This window comes from Scyliorhinus canicula, chromosome 2 (genome assembly GCF_902713615.1).
Source record: "Scyliorhinus canicula chromosome 2, sScyCan1.1, whole genome shotgun sequence".
Classification (NCBI taxonomy): Eukaryota; Metazoa; Chordata; class Chondrichthyes; order Carcharhiniformes; family Scyliorhinidae; genus Scyliorhinus; species Scyliorhinus canicula.
Genome location: NC_052147.1, coordinates 88,655,796 through 88,675,585, shown reverse-complemented (window position 1 = coordinate 88,675,585; position 19,790 = coordinate 88,655,796). Strand labels below are relative to the sequence as shown.

At 48.4% G+C, this 19,790-nt stretch overlaps 1 protein-coding gene across 8 annotated transcripts in view; it reads right to left on the bottom strand.

Annotated features, from left to right (window-relative positions):
* LOC119955765 (coiled-coil domain-containing protein 9B-like) overlaps nucleotides 1–19,790 on the bottom strand; it is a 402,308-nt gene that overhangs the window by 320,655 nt on the left and 61,863 nt on the right. The window contains exon 1 of one of the 8 annotated variants that reach the window (XM_038782369.1): nucleotides 1,104–1,475. The exons of 5 other annotated variants lie outside the window; for them this stretch is intronic. In XM_038782369.1, coding sequence (XP_038638297.1) covers nucleotides 1,104–1,115 — 12 coding nt within the window. In that variant the 5' untranslated portion in view covers nucleotides 1,116–1,475. Of the gene's footprint in view, nucleotides 1–857; nucleotides 980–1,103; nucleotides 1,476–19,790 lie in introns of those variants that run through there. 2 more of the 8 variants (XM_038782299.1, XM_038782334.1) reach the window with 2 other exon arrangements.

Sequence of the window (19,790 nt, the reverse complement as noted above, 5' to 3'; positions counted from 1 at the left end):
TGGCCAAGCCTTTTAAAGCTAGGATCTGATAAGGAAACTAAATATTCAGATGCAATTCCAGCACTCAAAATGTAGAACAGGAAATATTTATTTTCAAACATTTGTAAATCTAACTGTGTAAAAACGCTCAAGAATAAACTGAATTTTACTCATTCCAGATAAAATCCCATCTGATATCAATTCATTGAAATTCCTGGCCCTTTAATACATCCACTGTGTCTATTCACAATAGGTCTGACGCATGTAGCAGCAATCATCAGAATAACAATAACATCAGAAGGAAATTAGATGGCTGTGCTCAGCAATAGAAGTGATAAATCTTCAAACAATAATTAGGCATGAAGTGAAAAGAATTAAAGACTTCCGCGTGTGTTTGAAGCAAGATATGCAGATTCCCCTCCCCCCAGAAACTAGCTCAATTCACCAGTACTTCATTCTCAGACGACAAAAGAAATAAAGCTACCTACAGCTGTGCTACAATTCATAAAGTAGGGAGCAATGACAGCATGACATCATAAAGTAATATGGCAGCATAAGTAAAAAGCAATGGCTTACAAAGATATTTTAAGAATTAAATGACTTGAGTGGCATACTGACAAAGCTTTTCATGCCAATAACTATCCCTGTTGTCAGCCAGCAGGGTGCTACATGCCAATACCATTAATGCACTCAACATGGCAGGACAAATGCACAGTCATCATGACTGTTCCGACTGCTGCCTTAATCTGGGAATAGGGAGCCTTTCTTAGTGTATCACACATAGTTGCCGACTCAAATGACGACCCCCGCCCCTCCCCCCCGAACCCCCCACCCAGAAAGGAGAACTTGAAACACCATGTAAAACTGCATATACATACAGAGCTGATCATACCCAACATTCAACGCTTGACTCCTGACAATGTTTCCACAGCTGTAAGCAGAGCTCAGCTGATCAACCAGCCTGCAAATGGCTGGCACTATCTTCCATTTAACAAGCCATTTTTAGCTCATACAGATTTACATTTGACTCAACAATCTGCTGGACACAACAGAACTTAATTTTGCCACTCGCAGCTACCACGAAGGCCACCCCAGTCTTTCAGAATGTAAAACAAAACACTCACAGTTTTGTGCATTTTGAATATTAGCAATCCTGGGCTGCTTCCAAACAGCTTCTAGAGGCATCAGTCAGTGTCCCAGTAGTAACTGCATGGTGATCGTGATCATGCTTTGATTACAAAAGCCTGCAGGCTTCAAGCCAAGTGCCTAGGCAGCTTGACAAATGCATCCACAGCTCTGCAAAGGGTATTCTATCCCGCCACTCCTACATGCAGGATTACTGTTAAAAGTTGCATATCCATGGACACACAGTTTAGTAGACAATATCCCTATTGTGGAGACCAAAAGATTGTAAACTCCAGAAATTCAATCTACTCTTCAGATTTCACTCCCATTTGGAAAGCTCCACGTATTTTGGAATATAAGATGATGTCTGGTGCACTGCACACATCAGCCACTATTTGCAGACACATAAGAGGATACCTTGCATAAAACAGCTTTTGAAGAAAAAAAAACAGTTTTCTTCCATGTTAAAATGATTCACAAGAAAATGTTTGTAAGAATTACCATGAATTTTACCATTATTATCTATTCCACAGAGAAAAATGCCCCATTTTTAGTATAACATGAAGCTCTGTAACCTCAATTATTATTCCTATCCAGAACAAAAAAAGATTAAAATATGAACAAGCTACATTAAATCCCCAGTTGCTTTCACTCCGTAGGTGTGGGGGGTCTCCAGTGAACAAGGTTTTCTGCTCAAATCTTTCTGTATAGGAGCTTCTGTAGACTTATTTATTGAAAATAACATTTTCATAGTGCCTTTAATGTGAGGAAGCAGTCACAGGAAACTGTACAGGCATCAGAAAAGGAATATGGGCATCAAGCCAAAAGAGCCATTCGGAGGGGTGACCAAAGGCTCGGTGAGAGGAGTTTTAAGATCATAAAAGGAAGGTGCTTCGGCAGAGGAATTCCAAAGCATAGGACAGAAAGCAACAACACCAATGTTAGACAAAGTGTTATGCACAAGAGGTGTATAAAATGGAGAGTTTAAAAAGGTCTGTAGGGTGGGGAGACATCAAGTTTGGAGAAACGTTTCGCAGCACTGGCTAAAGGTTAGGATGGGGGCTGGTAATCTGTGTGATAGAAATATACAGTTAGAAGCTTGAAATTATCTAAAAGAACTTGTACTCAAAACTAAATTATGCCAATGCACAATTTAGCCTGAACACTATTTTTAGTGGATCAATTCCTGAATTTTCTACATTGTATTTATTCTTAAAGCTGCATACAAATGATTAGATTTCAGCAATTCACATTCTAGTCATTCTAGATTTTTGTATCACATTTCAGCTATTTGTTAATCAAAGGATTGCTGATATCCCTCTAACTGACCAAAGTCTGTATGAACACTCTAAATAGTAGCAGGTAGCCACCTCGATCTCAATCTGCTCAATCCTCTTAAGCTCAGTAGTGAAGAAAATCCTTAGTCAAAAAATCTGCTGGCTGCATTTACTGAACAGAGCCTTTCAAAACACTGGGGAAACATTGCATGACTACTCAATATCTTCCAGTTTCAAAACTACAAAGCAAAAGTTGATGCAGTGAAATCTAAATCTCATCTCTTCTTTATAGCTTAGCTGTTAGACAAGATTACATAACACTCGATAAGAGTTTTATTTTTTAAAAATCAGTATACTTTTACTTTAAAATGAAAAAAATCGAATTAAAGATACAACGACGATATTAATAGTGGTTTGGTAGTACAGAACTTGAGAATAGATGGGGACAAAAAGATATGCTATCAAAGTTTTTCCTCTTGTACGCATCAGGCAGTTCGCAAGACAAACCACAGTAAAGTGAACAATGTGCAGCATAAATTCTTGTTCCCTTTACTGTTGGTTTATCTTTTGAGCTATAGAACTATAGAACTATAGAACGGTACAGCACAGAACAGGCCCTTCGGCCCTCAATGTTGTGCCAAGCCATGATCACCCTACTCAAACCTACGTATCCACCCTATACCCGTAACCCAACAATCCCCCCTTAACCTTACTTTTTATTAGGACACTACGGGCAATTTTTAGCATGGCCAATCCACCTAACCCGCACATCTTTGGACTGTGGGAGGAAACCGGAGCACCCGGAGGAAACCCAGGCACACAGGGGGAGGACGTGCAGACTCCACACAGACAGTGACCCAGCCGGGAATCGAACCTGGGACCCTGGAGCTGTGAAGCATTTATGCTAACCACCATGCTACCCTGCTGCCCCTCAAGCTGTCCTAAAGAATGCAAAAAGTTTCAATAGCATGTGTCTTTTCACAGTAATAATTAAATTATGATATACCTTCCATCATTACACTGCTAGTACTCAAGTAAATTCTATTCCTGAGAAACTTCCTTGAAAAACATCTGATCTGGGACCATTTCACGTAGTGCACATCCCATTCAATGTTAAAAGCCTTCTTAGAGGTTTATGAAGCCACAAAACGGTTATTGCCATCAATTTCAAGGTAACCGATCATGGGGCAGCAGGGTAGCATGGTGGTTAGCATAAATGCTTCACAGCTCCAGGGTCCCAGGTTCGATTCCCGGCTGGGTCACTGTCTGTGTGGAGTCTGCACGTCCTCCCCCTGTGTGCGTGGGTTTCCTCCGGGTGCTCCGGTTTCCTCCCACAGTCCAAAGATGTGCGGGTTAGGTGGATTGGCCATGCTAAATTGCCCGTAGTGTCCTAATAAAAGTAAGGTTAAGGTTATGGGTGGGCCCGAGTTGTTGGGTTACGGGTATAGGGTGGATACGTGGGTTTGAGTAGGGTGATCATGGCTCGGTACAACATTGAGGGCCGAAGGGCCTGTTCTGTGCTGTACTGTTCTATGTTCAGAAACAAAGGGCACTATTTTGAGCCCACACTCTCCACCTGCGGGATTGGCAGTGAAAGCTGCAAATCTCACAAAAACTGGGAATTCTCATCAGAGCGATCATGTTTCCCAATTATCCCCACCCCTCGCCAGTAACGCCATAAGATTCATGCCCACAAAGGCTGTCAACCTCATTTCAATAAATTGCCCTCTTATTAGTGCCCTCTCCACCGCACCCCCCCCCCCCCCCCCCGCCCGCAAATGATCCCCCCTCTCTAAATATACCACACCCACCCATGTATTTTTGGCGAAGAGGCTAAGCCACGCTCACTTATTTTGGCAAAGAGGCTGAGAGTTACACACCAGTTTTCTATCCGAGTCTGACACTTTGGGTAAAGTCTTTGTGTTGGTAACATTCAAGCTCCAACGCAGCCATTTCATTAGGATTTTGACTATCAAAGTAAATAACCCGCGTTTGTAATTTTCCAATAAAATGGAACTCCAACTATTCCTTATGTTGTAAACAAGTCAAAATTTGAATCTTCGTATTTATAGGGTGGTTGATAACAATTGTCCACCACCATGCTCATAAAAATCACGCATGATATTAATTTCCCCATTAAATCAAGCTAAACCTTTTGATCCAACAGACATGACAGAAAGAGCATAGTTCAAAATTGCGGATCTCGTTATAATAATAATAATCGCTTATTGTCACAAAAGGCTTCAATGAAGTTACTGTGAAAAGCCCCTAGTCGCCACATTCCGGCACCTGTTCAGGGAGGCCGGTACGGGAATTGAACCCGCGCTGCTGGCCTTGTTCTGCATGACAAGCCAGCTGTTTAGCCCACTGTGCTAAACCAGCCCCTAATTTTGGAAAGATCTCCTGTTCCAAGCTGCTAGGGAAACATGGGTAGATTTGTTACGGTTGTGTTAAATCGAGATTGGTGCAATATGCAAGGCCAATGGTGTTTGAAAGATATCTGTCTATCACACCCTGGAAGGAGATGGCAGCTGTTTCCCAAATAATTCCCAGAAGCTACGCCAGCATTGGCTCCATCGTTGCTCCCTCAAGTCAAAGGACGACAGATTTTGGTCAGAAGTGCCGAATGGATGATCCATCTCTATTTCCTCCATAGGTCTACAGCATCACAGATGCCAGCCTTCAGCCAATTCAATTCACCCCGAGTGATATCAAGATACAGCTGGAGGCAGACTTCCGGTGGGGGCTATGAGGGAGTAAGTCGCACATCTAGTGGCTCTCGCACCGGTCTGACTTTAAGACCTTTTTCCCTGACTTTTTTGAACTTTTGAGCGCTGGAGTGAAAAGCAATAGCACTCTAGATCCGAATCCATACAGAGTTTTATGGACTTGAGCAGGAGAGAGCGAAAACAGGCGAAGAAGGGGCTGAACAAAGGTGGTGTGGAAGCTCAAGTGGGAGGAAAGATGGCCGTGAACGGACCACGGAAAGGACGGTCCAGGCAGCGCTGGACAACATGCTGTACGTCATGAAAGAGAGCTTTGCAGCACTGAAGCGGGATCATTTGGAAGCGATGGAGCGACTTGACCAGAGGCTGGATGCTCAGGATAAGAAGGTCCAGGCACTGGAGAAGTCAGTGGAAGAGCAGGCGGATTTCCAAACGGTAGCGGACGTGGAAATTAGTAAGTTGAAGGAGCAGCAAGCAAGGCTGATGGACAAGCTGGAGGACCTGGAAAATAGGTCTTGCCGGTAGAATCTGAGAATCATTGGGCTCACGAAGGGGGCCGAGGGAGTGGATGCCACGGCATATGTGGCAGACATGCTGCAGAAGCTGGTGGGGGATGATTTCTTCCCGCGTCCGTTGGAGCTGGACAGCCTTTGGGGAGGGGGGGGGGCTCCCCTGGGCAATGGTGGTCAGGTTCCATAGGTTCGTGGACAAGGAGCGGGTTCTACAGTGGGCCAAGAGCACAAGGAGCTGCTCATGGAACAACAGTGTCCTGCGCATCTACCAGGTTCTGAGGCAGGAGGTGGCCAGAAGGAGGGCAGCCTGCAGACAAATTAAAGAGATTCTGTTTAAAAAGGTCAAGTTCGGGCTACTTTTCCCGGCGCGGCTTTGGGTCACATACCGAGAACAGCAACATTATTTTGACGACCCGGAGGAAGCGATGGACTTCGCTAAGGGGCATGGACTGGTGCCGAACTGAGGACCCATGGACTCAGGTTAGAGTGTGCTAAGGAATGTCTGCAGTTGTTCACAGTTTGCCTTTCGTGTTAGCGATGTCGTTCAGCATGCTCTTTTTCTGAAAATTGGGAGCGTTCTTGTGTTTGTCTGTTTGAAAGTTTTAAAGTTAAAGCCAAAGTGATAGTTAAAGTTTAAGTTGTTAGGTGCTGGGGGGCTGTTCGGGTTCTCTTTGTTTTTTTTTCTTCTGGGAATGTTGCTTTGTTCGTTTTCTCTCTGTCTCGGTCCCAGAGCGATTGCTCAAACAGGGCTGTGCTGGGGAGGTGGTGTGGATGGGCTGGGGGGGGGGAGGGAGCAGGGGGACAATAGGTGGGAGACATGGTGGCACCGGAGTTGAGAGCCACCAGGCTAGCTGCTTTGAGCTAGTCAACGGGAGCGAGGTGGGGTGTGTGTATACAGCCAGTATATGGCAGGGGTTGTTAGGCAGGGGGGGGGGGGGGGGGGGAGATGATCTGCTGGTGAGGGAGGGAACTGAACCAGGTTACAGGGAATGGGTCGGGGGTGGGAGCTGCCAAGAGGCGGACATGGGGAGGCACAGCACATGGGCAGCGGGTGGGCCCAAGAAGGGGAATGGCTGATCGCCATACTGAAGAAGAAGTAATGGGGGGCCTGAAGGCTATGCAGTCGGGTAAAGCCCCGGGGCCGGACGGGTATCCAGTGGAGTTCTACAAAACGTTTGCGGGTATACTGGGGCCGGTGCTGGTTAGAGTGTTTAACAAGGCGAGGGACAATGGGGTGTTACCCCCGACGATGTCGCAAGCCACCATCTCGCTGATATTAAAACGGGATAAGGATCCGGAGGTCTGTGGGTCCTATAGGCCAATCTCCCTCATTAATGTAGACACTAAACTGCTGGCCAAGATCCTGGTGTCCAGAATCGAAGACTGCGTACCGGACGTGATTGTGGAGGACCAAACGGGGTTTGTTAAGGGCAGGCAGCTAGTAGCCAATCTAAGAAGGCTACTGATGAGCCATCAATTGCACGAGAGACGAGTTGCTATACAAAAGTTAGGCTTTAATAAACTAGAACTTAGCCCTGCGGTTGTCTACAATAAAATGGACGACCGCCGGGTGCTCCGACTATTTATACCTCGGTAAGGAGGCGTGTTTAACTCAGCCTCTCGACCAATCGGAGAGCTGTCACATGACTGGTCTCAACCAATCGGTCGAAAGGTACATGACCGACCAGGGCCAATGGTAAGCCGGTGTTCTGCACCAATGGCAGACAGCTATGCAGATCATATCACCACAGCTACTCAATGTGATTATGATGCCCCCGGAGTGCAGAGAGGTGGAGGTAGTAGTGGCAATGGTGCCGAAAAGGCTTTTGACCGGGTGGAGTGGGACTATTTATGGGAGGTGCTGGGACGGTTTGGGTTTGGAGAGGGCTTTGTGGACTGGGTTAAACTGCTATATCAGGCCCCGGAGGCTAGTGTAAGGACAAACAGGACGACATTTGAGTATTTTAGACTACACCGCGGGACAAGACAGGGATGCCCCCTCTCTCCACTGCTGTTTGCGTTGGCCATAGAACCGCTGGCAATTGCTCTGAGAGCAGCAAGGGGATGGAAGGGAATGGTTAGGGGGGGATTGAACACAAGGACGAATGGTCAGGGGGGCGATAGAACGCGGACGACCTGCTTTTGTATGTGTCAGATCCAACGGCAGGGATTGACGGGATTATGGAAATCCTAGGGGAGTTTGGCCGGTTTTCGGGCTACAAGTTGAACATTGCAAAAAGCGAGATGTTTGTGGTGCAGGCGAGGGGTCAGGAGAATAGGCTGAGGGAGCTACCATTTAGGCTGGTTGGGGAAAGTTTTAGGTATCTAGGGATACAAGTGACGCGCGACTAGGGGAAGATGCATAGGTTAAACTTGTCCAGGCTGGTGGAGCAAATAAGGAGCGAGTTTCGGAGGTGGGATGCACTCCCGCTGTCACTAGCGGGGAGAGTACAGACAGTGAAGATGACGATCCTCCTGAGATTCCTGTTTATTTTTCAGTGTCTCCCTATTTTCATTCCGCGGTCCTTCTTTAAAAGAATCAATAAAATCAACCTGGGATTTGTTTGGGCGGGAAAGTCCCGGCGGGTAAAGAGGGGGATGCTGGAACGGAACCGTAGCGAGGGGGGGCTGGTGTTGCCGAACCTCAGCAACTACTACATCTAGGGGCTTTTCACAGTAACTTCATTGAAGCCTACTCGTGACAATAAGCGATTTTCATTTTAATTTAATTGCTGAACCTCAGTAACTACTACTGGGTGGCTAACATAGCCATGATAAGGAAATGGATGGTGGGTACGGGGTTGGTTTGGGAGCGGGTGGAGGCTGCTTCGTGCAGAGGCACCAGCCTGGCAGCCCTGGTCACGGCTCCCCTGCCGTTTCCGCCGGCCTGGTACTCCACCAGCCCTATAGTGGTGGCAGCTTTGCGGATTTGGGGCCAATGGAGGAAGCATGCGGGGGAAGTGGGAGCGTCGGTCAGGTCCTCAATATGTGACAACCACCGATTTGTCCCGGGGAAGATGGATGGCGGGTTTCGAGTGTGGCGGAGGGCTGGGGTGGGAAGGATGGGCGACTTGTTCCTGGAAGAGAGCTTCGCGAACATGAGGGCGCTGGAGGAGAAGTTCGGGCTGGCAAGGGGGAATGACTTTCGGTACTTGCAGGTGCAGGATTTCGTACGTAGACAGGTCCCGTCCTTTCCACGCCTTCCACCAAGCGGGATCCAGGACAGGGTAAATTCCAGGGGTGAGGTAGGAGAGGGGAGAGTCTCAGATATTTATAAGGAGCTTATGGGAGCGGAGGACACAGGGACCGAGGAACTGAAACTTAAGTGGGAGGAGGAGCTTGGTGGGGAGTTGGAGGGAGGTGTATGGGCAGACGCTCTGAGGAGGGTAAATGCAACCGCAACATGTGCCAGGGTCGGCCTGAGTCAGTTCAAGGTGGGTCACCTGGCCCACATGACGGTGGCCCGGATGAGCAAATTCTTTGGGCTGGAGGACAAGTGTGCTAGATGTGGGGGAGGACCAGCGAACCATGTCCACATGTTCTGGGCGTGTCCAAAACTCAGGGGATACTGGCAGGGATTTGCGGACGTCATATCCCGGGTACTGAAAACAAGGGTGGCGATGAGTCCAGAGGTGGCGATTTTTGGGGTGTCGGAAGACCCGGGAGTACAGGAGGGGATAGAGGCCAACGTTGTGGCCTTTGCTTCCCTGATAGCCCGGCGCCGGATACTGTTGGCCTGGATGGACTCAAAGCCCCCAAAGACCGAAGTATGGCTGTCGGACATGGCAAGCTTTCTCGGCTTGGAAAAAATAAAGTTCTCCTTACGAGGATCACTATCAGGGTTCGCCCAGAGGTGGCAACCATTCATCGACTTCTTCGCGGGGAACTAATCGTCAGTGAGGGGAGGGGGTGTAAATGTCCATCACAGACAGGAGCAATCAAATGTGCAACTTTCTCCTCCATGGCCGCCACCGGAGTCCCCTGGAGTTTACCATTAACCAGAAACTGAACTAGACAAGCCATATAAATACTGTGGCTACAAGAGCTGTTAAGACACTAGGAGTCCTGCGTCAAGCAACTCACCCTCCTTACTCCCCAAAGCCTGTCCACCGAGTGGAAGGCACAAGTCAGGAGCGTGATAGAATACTTCCCACTTGCTTGGATGAGTGCAACTTCAACAATAATCAAGATGCTCGACAAATTCAGGACAAAGCAGCCACTTGATTGGCACCCCTTCGCAATATTCACTCCCTCCACTACCAACACACAGTAGCAAGTAAAAATTGAATAAACAAAGACTGATGTATCTGGCACACACATGGTGATATTTTTAAAGGATAGGCTTGCAGACCACAAAGGTACAAACAAAAGCTTTGTTGCAAAGGTGTTTTCTCACAGGGGGCTAAAATAAACTGTTAGTCCACCAAAATGCCGATTACATCATAAATATGTAGCGTGAACGGACTCTAAAAGTGACCTTGTTCCAACTAGGAACAAACATGAAGACACACTTCACACTTCTTCCCCCTTTACATTATAGAGGTTCCTGCAATGAAACACAATGGAACTTTATCAAAATTTAACATTTTTAATATGCACAATTAACATACACAACAGTCGGCCGGTGGGTCGGACGGTTTGTCGCGCGAGCGATGTCTGCGCTGAGGTACGCGGGGCTGGACGACACCGACAGCGAGGACGAGCTGCCTCCCGGCTGGGAGGAGCGCACCACTAAAGACGGCTGGGTTTACTACGCCAATCACATTGAGCTGAAGACCCAATGGGACCACCCAAAAACAGGAAAAAAGAAACGTGTAGCTGGAGCATCCGAGCTGAAGTGAGACAGAATAAGATCATCCTCAACCTGACCAATAAGCCTTGACTTGAGCAGCATAAATCATGGCATTGCTTGGACCGACCATCCTCATGACTCTTGTTGCGTTTGGAGTCTTGTGCTGTTTTGTTTCTTAATGCATTACAAAAATTCCAAGATGGGGCTCACCAAATTGCAGTTCCTTTGTTAATTTGTTGGGGAATAATGTTCTTTGGGCTCCATCTTGACACAAATAGCTAAGATGATGTTGGGTGCATATTGTTAGGAAAATAAAGGTAGTTTTCAGGGATTTATATTAGAAATATTAGAAATAAAGTATAGTTATAAGCGATTGAATTTAATGTTTCTGTGCCTTGAAGAGTATAATCTGTAGTGTGAGTCATAATATGAGAGGTTGGTTAAGTTCCAACTGTGCCACTTGTGCTTAGAGAGGGCTACAGTGTAAAGAGTAAATAAACCAGCAGTGGCTGCTTCGCAACTAGGGCCTTGTAAGGTAGGGAACCTTTTGAGTTTTCGTTTCGCTAATTTGATTGCAATTGGAGATAGGCAGTGTGAAAGAAGGCAGCTCTTCTAGAAGCAGTTGATTTTAGAAGGCTAAAGAAGGAGCATCTCCCTCTCAGCCCTGTGATAAGAAAAGCCATACTATGGCTAATGGTTAAGAAAACAAATGCTAGAAACCTAGTCCAGCTAGTCAAGGAAACTAGAGAAATGAAGTGAATTTGCCAAGAAGTCTGAAGTTAACGGTACAGAGGAAACTGGGAACCAGAACAGATTACTGTTCAGTAAAGTTACAGAGAATAAAAGATATTGGATTGTGAGAAGCTAGAAAGATATCCGGTGCAGTGCTAAAGTTTGTGAGAAATTGCTACAGTTTGGGCGACATTATTTGAAATAATTGTGGAAATCGGTGGCTGGATCTTGAAGTTTGTGTGAAAGCCTTTATTTAAGACAAAGGAAACCTGAAGGGAGAGGTATAAAACCTGAAAGCAAAACCTGGATGGAAGCAGATGAGAAAGCATAATTTAAAAGAAGATTCAAAAGTGTGAATTTTGAAAGCGGAATTTGAAACTACTCGTATGGAAGCCGGAGTTCAGTGAAATAAGGTGGCTCACGATATAAGAATCATCTGGGGGGATTTTGAGGAGAAATCCACAGACATTCACTTGGGTTCAGAAAGGAGTGTTTCTTACCATAGTCATCTTGTGTGCTTAAAAGTGACTTTGTGTGTTAATGAGGTCATTGTAGTTTAAGATGTACTTTGTAATCTGTGCTAATCTTAAAATCTTTGTGTAATTTTGCTCCCATAGTCACTGGCGGGGAGGGTGCAGATGGTAAAGATGACGGTTCTCCTGTGGTTTTTTCAAATTTCAGGAGCTACTATTGGGCGGCGAACATAGCAATGATCAGGAAGTAGGTGGTGGGGGAGGGGTCAGCGTGTAGGGGTACATGTTTTGGGGCATTGGTAATGGCAACTCTGCCGTTCATGCCATCTCTGTACTCCACAAGCCCGGTGGTAGTGGGACAGTGGTGGAAGCACATGGGAGTGGGAGAGAGCAACGGTATGGGCTCTAGTTTGTAACAATTACCAGTTTGTGCTGGAGGAGCTAGATGGGGGGTTTCGGCGATGGTAGCGAGCTGGGATTGAGCGGCTAGGGCACCTGTTTATTGACTAAAGCTTTCTGTGCTTGGAGGACTTGGGAGGAGAAGTTTGAGCTGCTAGATGGGAATGGATTCCGCTATCGCAGGTGAGGGAGTTTGCACGGAGGCAGGTTTTGACCTTTCCGCTCCTACTGCCCCAGAGCATACAGGACAAGGTAGTGTCGAAAACGGGAGTGGGGAAGGGGATGATCTCTGAAATTTATAAAGAGTTCATGGAATGGGAGAGAACCCCGATAGGGGAGGTAAAGCGAAAATGGGAGGGAGAGTTGGGCAAGGAATTAGAGGTGGGCTTGTGGAAGGATGCCTTGAGTAGGGTTAACATGTCCCCATCGTGTGCCAGGCTCAGCCTGATACAATTCAAGGTGGTCCACCGGGTGCATATGACTGGCCCGTATGAGCAGGTTCTTTGAAAGGGTGGAGGATAGATGTGGGCGGTGTGTGGGAGGGCCAATATGTTTTGGGCATATCCGAAGCTTAGGGGATTCTGGCAAGGATTTGCCGATGTCATGTCCACGGTATTGAAGGTATGGGTTGTTCCGAGTCCAGAGGTGGCGATTTTGGGTGTGTTGGAAGACCCAGGAGTCCAGGGGGTGAGAGAGGCTGATGTTTTGGCCTTTGCCACCCTGGTAGCCTGGAAACGGATTTTATTGGCGTGGAGGGACAAGTTCACCCTGAGAGGATCGACGTTAGGGTTCGCCCGGATATGGCAGCCGTTTAACAACTTAGTTGGAGGAAATTAAGCTGTCAGCAGATATAAAGGGGGGGGGGTAGAGAAGGGTTGGGAGGGAGGGAAGTAGGGAAATGGTTGAGGGGGAATTAGTTAGTGTGGGAGGGGGACCGGAGAACTGTGTATGTAAGCCATGTTGGCTGGGTGTGGTTGTTGGTTGGGTGGGTGTTACTTTATTATTTTTCCTCTTGAAATTGTTGTCAAAAATTTATAAATGCCTTAATAAAATGTTTTTTTTTTAAAAAAAAACCAAAAAAAAAACCAAACAAACATACACAACAGTCAATAAGTTAGATTTTTCAGATGCAGGGCAGCACGTGGTGCAGTGGTTAACACTGGGACTACAGCGCTGAGGACCCAGGTTCGAATCCCGGCCCTGGCTCACTGTCCGTCTGGAGTTTGCATTCTCCCCGTGTCTGCGCGTGTTTCACCCCCCACAACCCAAAGATGTGCTGGTTGGGTGGATTGGCCACGCTAAATTGTCCCTTAATTGGAAAAAAATAATTGGGTACTTGAAATTTTAAATAAAGAGATGTTTCGGATGTGGTAAAATGGCCACGACCTGAATCTTCTGCCCGATACAGAATTGGACACTTTAAATTAAAGCCACAGTTCGAACCACAGACAGGCTTGATGGGAAGTCTAACCGCCAAACTCAATTACTCTGGACAGAGAGACAGACAGCTGGGGCACGTCTGGGCTTGTCGGAAGATAATCGGCCCCATTCAAATGGATCGATTGTTATGATTGCCCAGATGGAGCCAGGCTTCTGGCACCTCAATCACCTTATATGGGATAAAGTTACATGCAGACAATGCACCGGAGGATGGAGTTCTGGGGGGAGTTCCTGACAGAAGGAAGCAGTGTGCGAGACCCACACACTGAGACGACAAGAGACTCAGAGGATTGGACCCGCAGCTCGATTCAGTTCAGCGGTGTGGGTAGTATTAAGAATCTTAGGCTTATTATAGCTGGGATAATTTGGGGGATAAAATGTGTTCGAAAATAACTTGGGTTGAAGTGTAAATTTGTGTCTGTCCTTGTTAACCCGCAAATAAGGGCACCTGGGTAAAATGTCTGAATAAACTGGTTGAAGTGTCTGATTTTTACAGGCAACATGGAGGACGTAATTTTTTGTGTGGTTGTCAGCGAATCTCAAATATCTGCATTTTCGTGTTGACGATAACCTCTGGTGTTTTTGGTTTAGTTTGGACATCGCCCATAGTTGTCTTGGACGGCGCCCATATCCGTCTCAACCGAAGTCGACGTAGAACTTGGGAGGTTGACTTGGAGTTGAAATGTTCTCAACTGGGGTCTTGTCTTCCACAGTTGTTTATGATATTGTCAGGTTCTCTGGTATGGACAGGCTCTGTCTGTGCTAATACAATGCAGGTATATGCTTCTCACTGAAGGTATAGTTCTCTGCCAATACTTCTTGACATTTATGAAAAATACACCGTTTAGCCCTGTTCGCACATCACAAAATTTGAATTTGGGGATGTCGTGAAGGACATCAGTGCAGACAGACTAGTATGTGGATTAAGAAGTGAAGCTATCCAGAAAAGGCTGTTAATAGAAAGCAACTTAGACCTAAAGAATGCTTTAGAAGTCACAATATCTTTGGAGCTAGCAGCTAAGGAAGCGTAATAATTAAGTCCAGCACTAAAGTCCATCAGCTATCGGCTGAACCTGAACACCGGCACACATTCAAAATTGCCTTCGATGTGCAAATACTGGGAACACAGAAACTGATTGCTGGAGCAAAATGCAAGAATTGTGGTGAAAAGGGGCACATCGAATGTGCATGTTCGAGAAAGAAACCAGTTTGAAACAAGAACTATAAAAGGCAAGAGCAAAATTCATCAAATGAAAAATTGAAAAGAGGGAAAGTATCCACGTGATACAAAAACAGAAGTGAAAAAGGACCAAAGTCACAATCAGAAGGCCTGGCTGTCATTGAACGTGCTAGCCATTGCAGGCACAGCGAATTCTTACTGGGTCTCTCCTTTACAGGATGGACAACTGGTGAAAATGGAGGTGGACACTGGTGCAGCCGTTTCATTGGCACCAGCAATAATTTACCAAGAGAAACTACGACATTTGGGCAGCAAAGTGGAAGCACTGCTGCCTCACAGCACCAGGGACACGGGTTCAATTCCACCCTCGGAGGACCGACTGTGTGGAGTTTGCAGTTTCTCCTCACGTCTGCGTGGGTTTCCTCCGGGTGCTCCGGTTTGCTCCCACAGTGTAAAGATGTGCAGGTTAGGTGGATTGGCTATGCTAAATTGGCCCAAGGTGGGGTTATGGGGATAGGGTGGGGTTTGGGCCTAGGTAGGGTGATCTTTCAGAGGGTCAGTGCAAACTCGATGGCCGAATGGCCTCTTTTGTGAGGGCCAAGAAGAATACAGCACGAGTTGGAGGCTATAAAGAAATATCATTTATTTACAACAACACATACACAACAGCAGCAGTAACTCCCTTGCTGCTCACTCCTCTCCATCTGGTTCCAAACTGGTCAGCTCTATTTATGCAGGGAGTCTGCAAATGATTTCTCCGCGCCCCCTCATTGGGGAAGCTCATACTCCCTAAGGATTGTGGGATTGCCATTAGTCCCCAGCCAGTGGTAAGCAGGCAGGTTATAACATCCCTCCCTCCCAAAGTCCAAGGAATCCACCGAAGACCCTGGCGAAGGAGGGCATTGGATTCCTTTTTCCGCAGGCCGGACACCATTTGTACGAGGCGCTGGATCGGGCGGTGTGTAACGAGACGGAGAACTGCGCTTCTCTGATGAACGGCGTAACGGTTGTACATCCACGGCCCATGGGCCCGAGGACTCCCCCTCTGAGGCGTCTTCTGTCTCCATCCCGTCCTCGTCGCCAGTTTTGTGAGGGTCACTAAGAATCCAGCACGAGTTGAAGGATAGAAAGAAATAACATTTATTTCCAATAACGCATATACATATGCAAACACAACAGCTGCAGTAACTCCCTTGCTGCTCACTCCTCTCTAGCTGGTTCCAAACTGGCCAGCTTTATTTATGCAGGGAGTCTGATAATGATTTCTCCGCCCCCCCTCATTGGGGAAGCTCCTAGTCCCGAAGGATTGTGGGATTGCCATTAATCCCCAGCCAGTGGTAAACAGGCAGGTTATAACAGCCTCCTTATGCGTTGTAGGGTTTCTATGACTCTACGACATTGCCGTAAAACCCTCAGGTTAACACTAGTGCCGTTGAGGGACCATATTGATGTAACTATGCATCAAAACTTGTCTTGTCCCTGCACACCGTTAACGGTAACTTTTCAGCCCTAATGCGGAGATTCTGGCTGGAGAGAATCAAACTAAACTGTGCCGAGGTGAATCTCATGTTGGAGTCCAAAGAAGGCCCAACCAAAAGCTTATAGGAACAAAGCAGCTGCTCAAAAAACTAAATCTAAAAGCAGCTGTGGCCATGGCTCAGGCTAGCAATGCTGGGTCCAAGACGACAAAAGCTCAGCATACTGTAACAAATCTGGTTCAGGATAGAGAAACAAAGGATGAAGAGTTCATGGAAGATGCATATGAATGTTTTGACAAAAATGAAAGTCAAAAGTATACTGGAAAATTTGACGAGGATGACCGTAATGTATTTACGTGTTCTCTTTGTAAATTCTAAACTACAGAGGAACAAGAAATAAAGGCATATCATTCCGCCTGATCATAAGGAAACTCTCAAGTTCATTGAAAAGAGCATTGAATGGGACTTCCGGTGGCGGCGATGTTCGAGTGAGCCGCACATTCGGCGGGCACTCACTCCGGCAGGCGTTTAGGGGCTGATTCCCTGCGATAGCGGGACCACGGAGCTGAAGGAAGGCGGCAGGGAAAGTGTGGAGGAGCGGGCTGCGGCACGTGGAACAGCGGGAGTCCAGGAGGCAGAAGAAAAGAGAGAAAAAGGAACAGAGGAAAGGACCTGAAGAAACTTACCTGGAACCTAAGATGGCGGACACACGGACCCCGGACTCAGAAATCCAGCAGGCGCTGGATAACATGCTCCAGGTAATGAAGTCCAGTTTTGAAGCACTGAAGCGGACAGCTTGGACCCAATCCAGAGAGTGGTGGATCAGCTGAACCAGAGGCTGGATGCGCAAGATGTTAAAGTTAAGGAGCTGGGAGAGGCGGTGGAGGAGCAGGCGGATGCACAGACGGTTGCTGCGCTAGAGGTTGACGGGCTGAAGGAGCGGCAGAGAAGACTGCTGGACAGAGTGGAAGAGCTGGAGAAGAGAGCTCGCAGGAACAACCTGAGGATGGTCGGCCTCCCGGAGGGGGCTGAGGGAGCTGATGCCGCAGCGTTTGTAGCAGACCTATTGATGCAGCTGATGGGGGGCCGAAGCCTTTCCGCGACCGCCGGAGCTGGAGGGGGCATACAGAGTGCAGGCGAGGCAGGGGCGGCCGGGCGGACCCCCCCCCGCCCGATGATGATTAGGTTCCACAGGTTCGTGGACAAGGAGCGGGTGCTGCGGTGGGCAAAGAGCGCCAGGAGCAGCACGTGGAACAACAGCGTCCTCCGCATTTACCAGGACCTAAGCCGGGAGGTGGCTCAGCGGCGAGCAGCCTTTAAGAATGTCAAGGATGTGCTGTTCAAGAAGCACGTGAAGTTTGGTCTGCTGTCCCCGGCTCGTCTATGGGTCACGCACCAGGGTCAACACCACTACTTCTCCGAGCCTGAAGAAGTGATGGACTTTGCGAGGGATCAGGGGCTGGTCCCGAAAAGAGGCCCCACGGACGCGAATTAGGGCCCGAGGATTACCGTGGGAAGTACCAGGCCGAATGGGCCTGGACCGCTGTTCAACGGTTTGCTGGGTCAAAGGTGCCACGTGGAACATTTGGGACTCTTTCCTTTGTTCATGGACATTGGTTTGGGGGGGGGGGGGGGTTTTCTTTTTTTTTATTGTTTGTTTTTTCTCTTATGTTTTTGTTTTTTCCTCTTTTTTCTGTTTTTTCCTTTTTTGGGCGGATTTGTACTTTTTGTGCAGCTCGCGGAGGACACTGGAGCCGGCACGGTAACGAAGGGGGGCCGGTCAGCAACGGGGCCAAGGACGTGGGTTGGGGGTTTTTTTTTTTTTTTGTTGATGTCCATGCCTTCCTGTGCCAGTGAGTTTGCTCCAGTGGGTTGGAGAGGGGGATGGGGCACCAGGGAGTGAGGAGGAGGACGGGGAAACAATGGGAATGAGACAGGAAGACGCCGGAGTGTTGAGTCACCGGGCTAGCAGATTGGCTAGTCAAGGGAGTCAGGTGGGGGGGGAGATCACAGCCAGTGAATGGCAGGGGTGGGGGTATCGGGGGATGTTGTTGGGGGGTGGGTTGTTCTGCTGACGTGGGAGGGACTTGAAATAGGCACTGGAAAGGAGGTCGAGGGTGGAGGCAGCCAACAGGCGGGCTAGGAATGGCGCGACGCACGGGCCGGGGGCCGGCCCGAGAAAGGCTATGGCTGACCGGCGTGGTTGGGGGGGGGTTGTGCCCCCCGACCAGACTGATCACCTGGAACGTCAGGGGACTGAATGGGCCAGTTAAGAGACTCTGAACTTGCGGGCTCTGAGGGCGGACGTAATTATGTTGCAGGAGACACATCTGAAAGTGTCTGACCAGACCAGGCTAAGGAAGGGCTGGATTAGCCAGGTCTTCCACTCGGACTTGGACTCGAAGTCCAGGGGGGTGGCAATCATGATCAAGAAGCGGGTGCAATTTGAGGCGGAGGGTATAGCTGCAGACAGGGGGGGCAGATACCTGATGGTACGGGGCAGACTGGAGGGGAGAAGAGTGGTGCTGGTGAATATATATGCCCCGAACTGGGATGACGTGGACTTCATTAAAAGAGTGCTGGGGAAGATCCGGGACCTGGATTCTCGCAGGCTAATAATGGGGGGGGGGACTTTAACATGGTCCTTGACCCGGCTTTGGATCGGTCGTGTCCCAGAACGGGTAGACTCCCAGCAATGGCAAGGGAGCTGAAAGGGTTTATGGAGCAAATGGGGGCAGTGGACCCCTGGAGAGATAGACAGCCAACAGGAAGGGGCTACTCGTTTTACTCGCACGTCCATAAAGTATATTCTAGGATAGATTTCTTTGTACTGAGCAGGGATTGTATAGGGGAGGTAAAGAACGTGGAATATTCGGCAATTACTATCTCAGACCATGCCCCGCATTGGGTGGACCTGCAGATCGGGGGAGCGAGCTACCAACACCCGCAATGGAGGCTAGACGTGGGACTGCTGTCGGAGGAGGGGATCTGTGAGAAGCTTCGGAGGTGTATGCAAAATTACCTGCAGGTGAATGACACAGGGGAGGTCTCAGCGGCGACCCTGTGGGAGGCGCTAAAGGCAGTAGTGCGGGGGGAGCTGATTTCAATCGGGGCCCACAGAGTCATGGCAGATAGGGCAGAGATGGATAGATTGGTCAGGGAAGTGGGTCGGATAGATGAAGAACACGCGGGAGTCCCCGGGGGAGGTTTTACTCAGGGAGAGGCAGAGACTACAGGCGGAACTGGGGGCACTGTCTACAAGTAGGGCTGTGGAACAGCTTAGGAAGGCGAGGGGCGTGGTGTACGAGCATGGGGAAAAGGCTAGCAGACTGTTAGCGCAGCAACTCAGGAGGAGGGAGGCGGCCAGGGAAATAGGTAGAGTGATGGATGGGGAGGGGCGTAAAGTGGAGGACCCGGCAGGATTGAATAAGGTATTCCGGGACTTCTATCGCAAGCTGTATACTTCGGAGCCGCCGGAAGAACTGGAGGAGATGAAAAGGTTTCTGGACGGGTTAACATTCCCAACAGTGGGGGGGGGGGGCGCGAGTGGATGAGCTGGGGGGCCCCGATTAGAGTGGAGGAGGTATTGGGGGCCTAAAGGCCATGCAGTCGGGGAAAGCCCCGGGGCCGGATGGATACCCAGTAGAGTTCTATAGGAAGTTTTCTGAGCTGGTGGG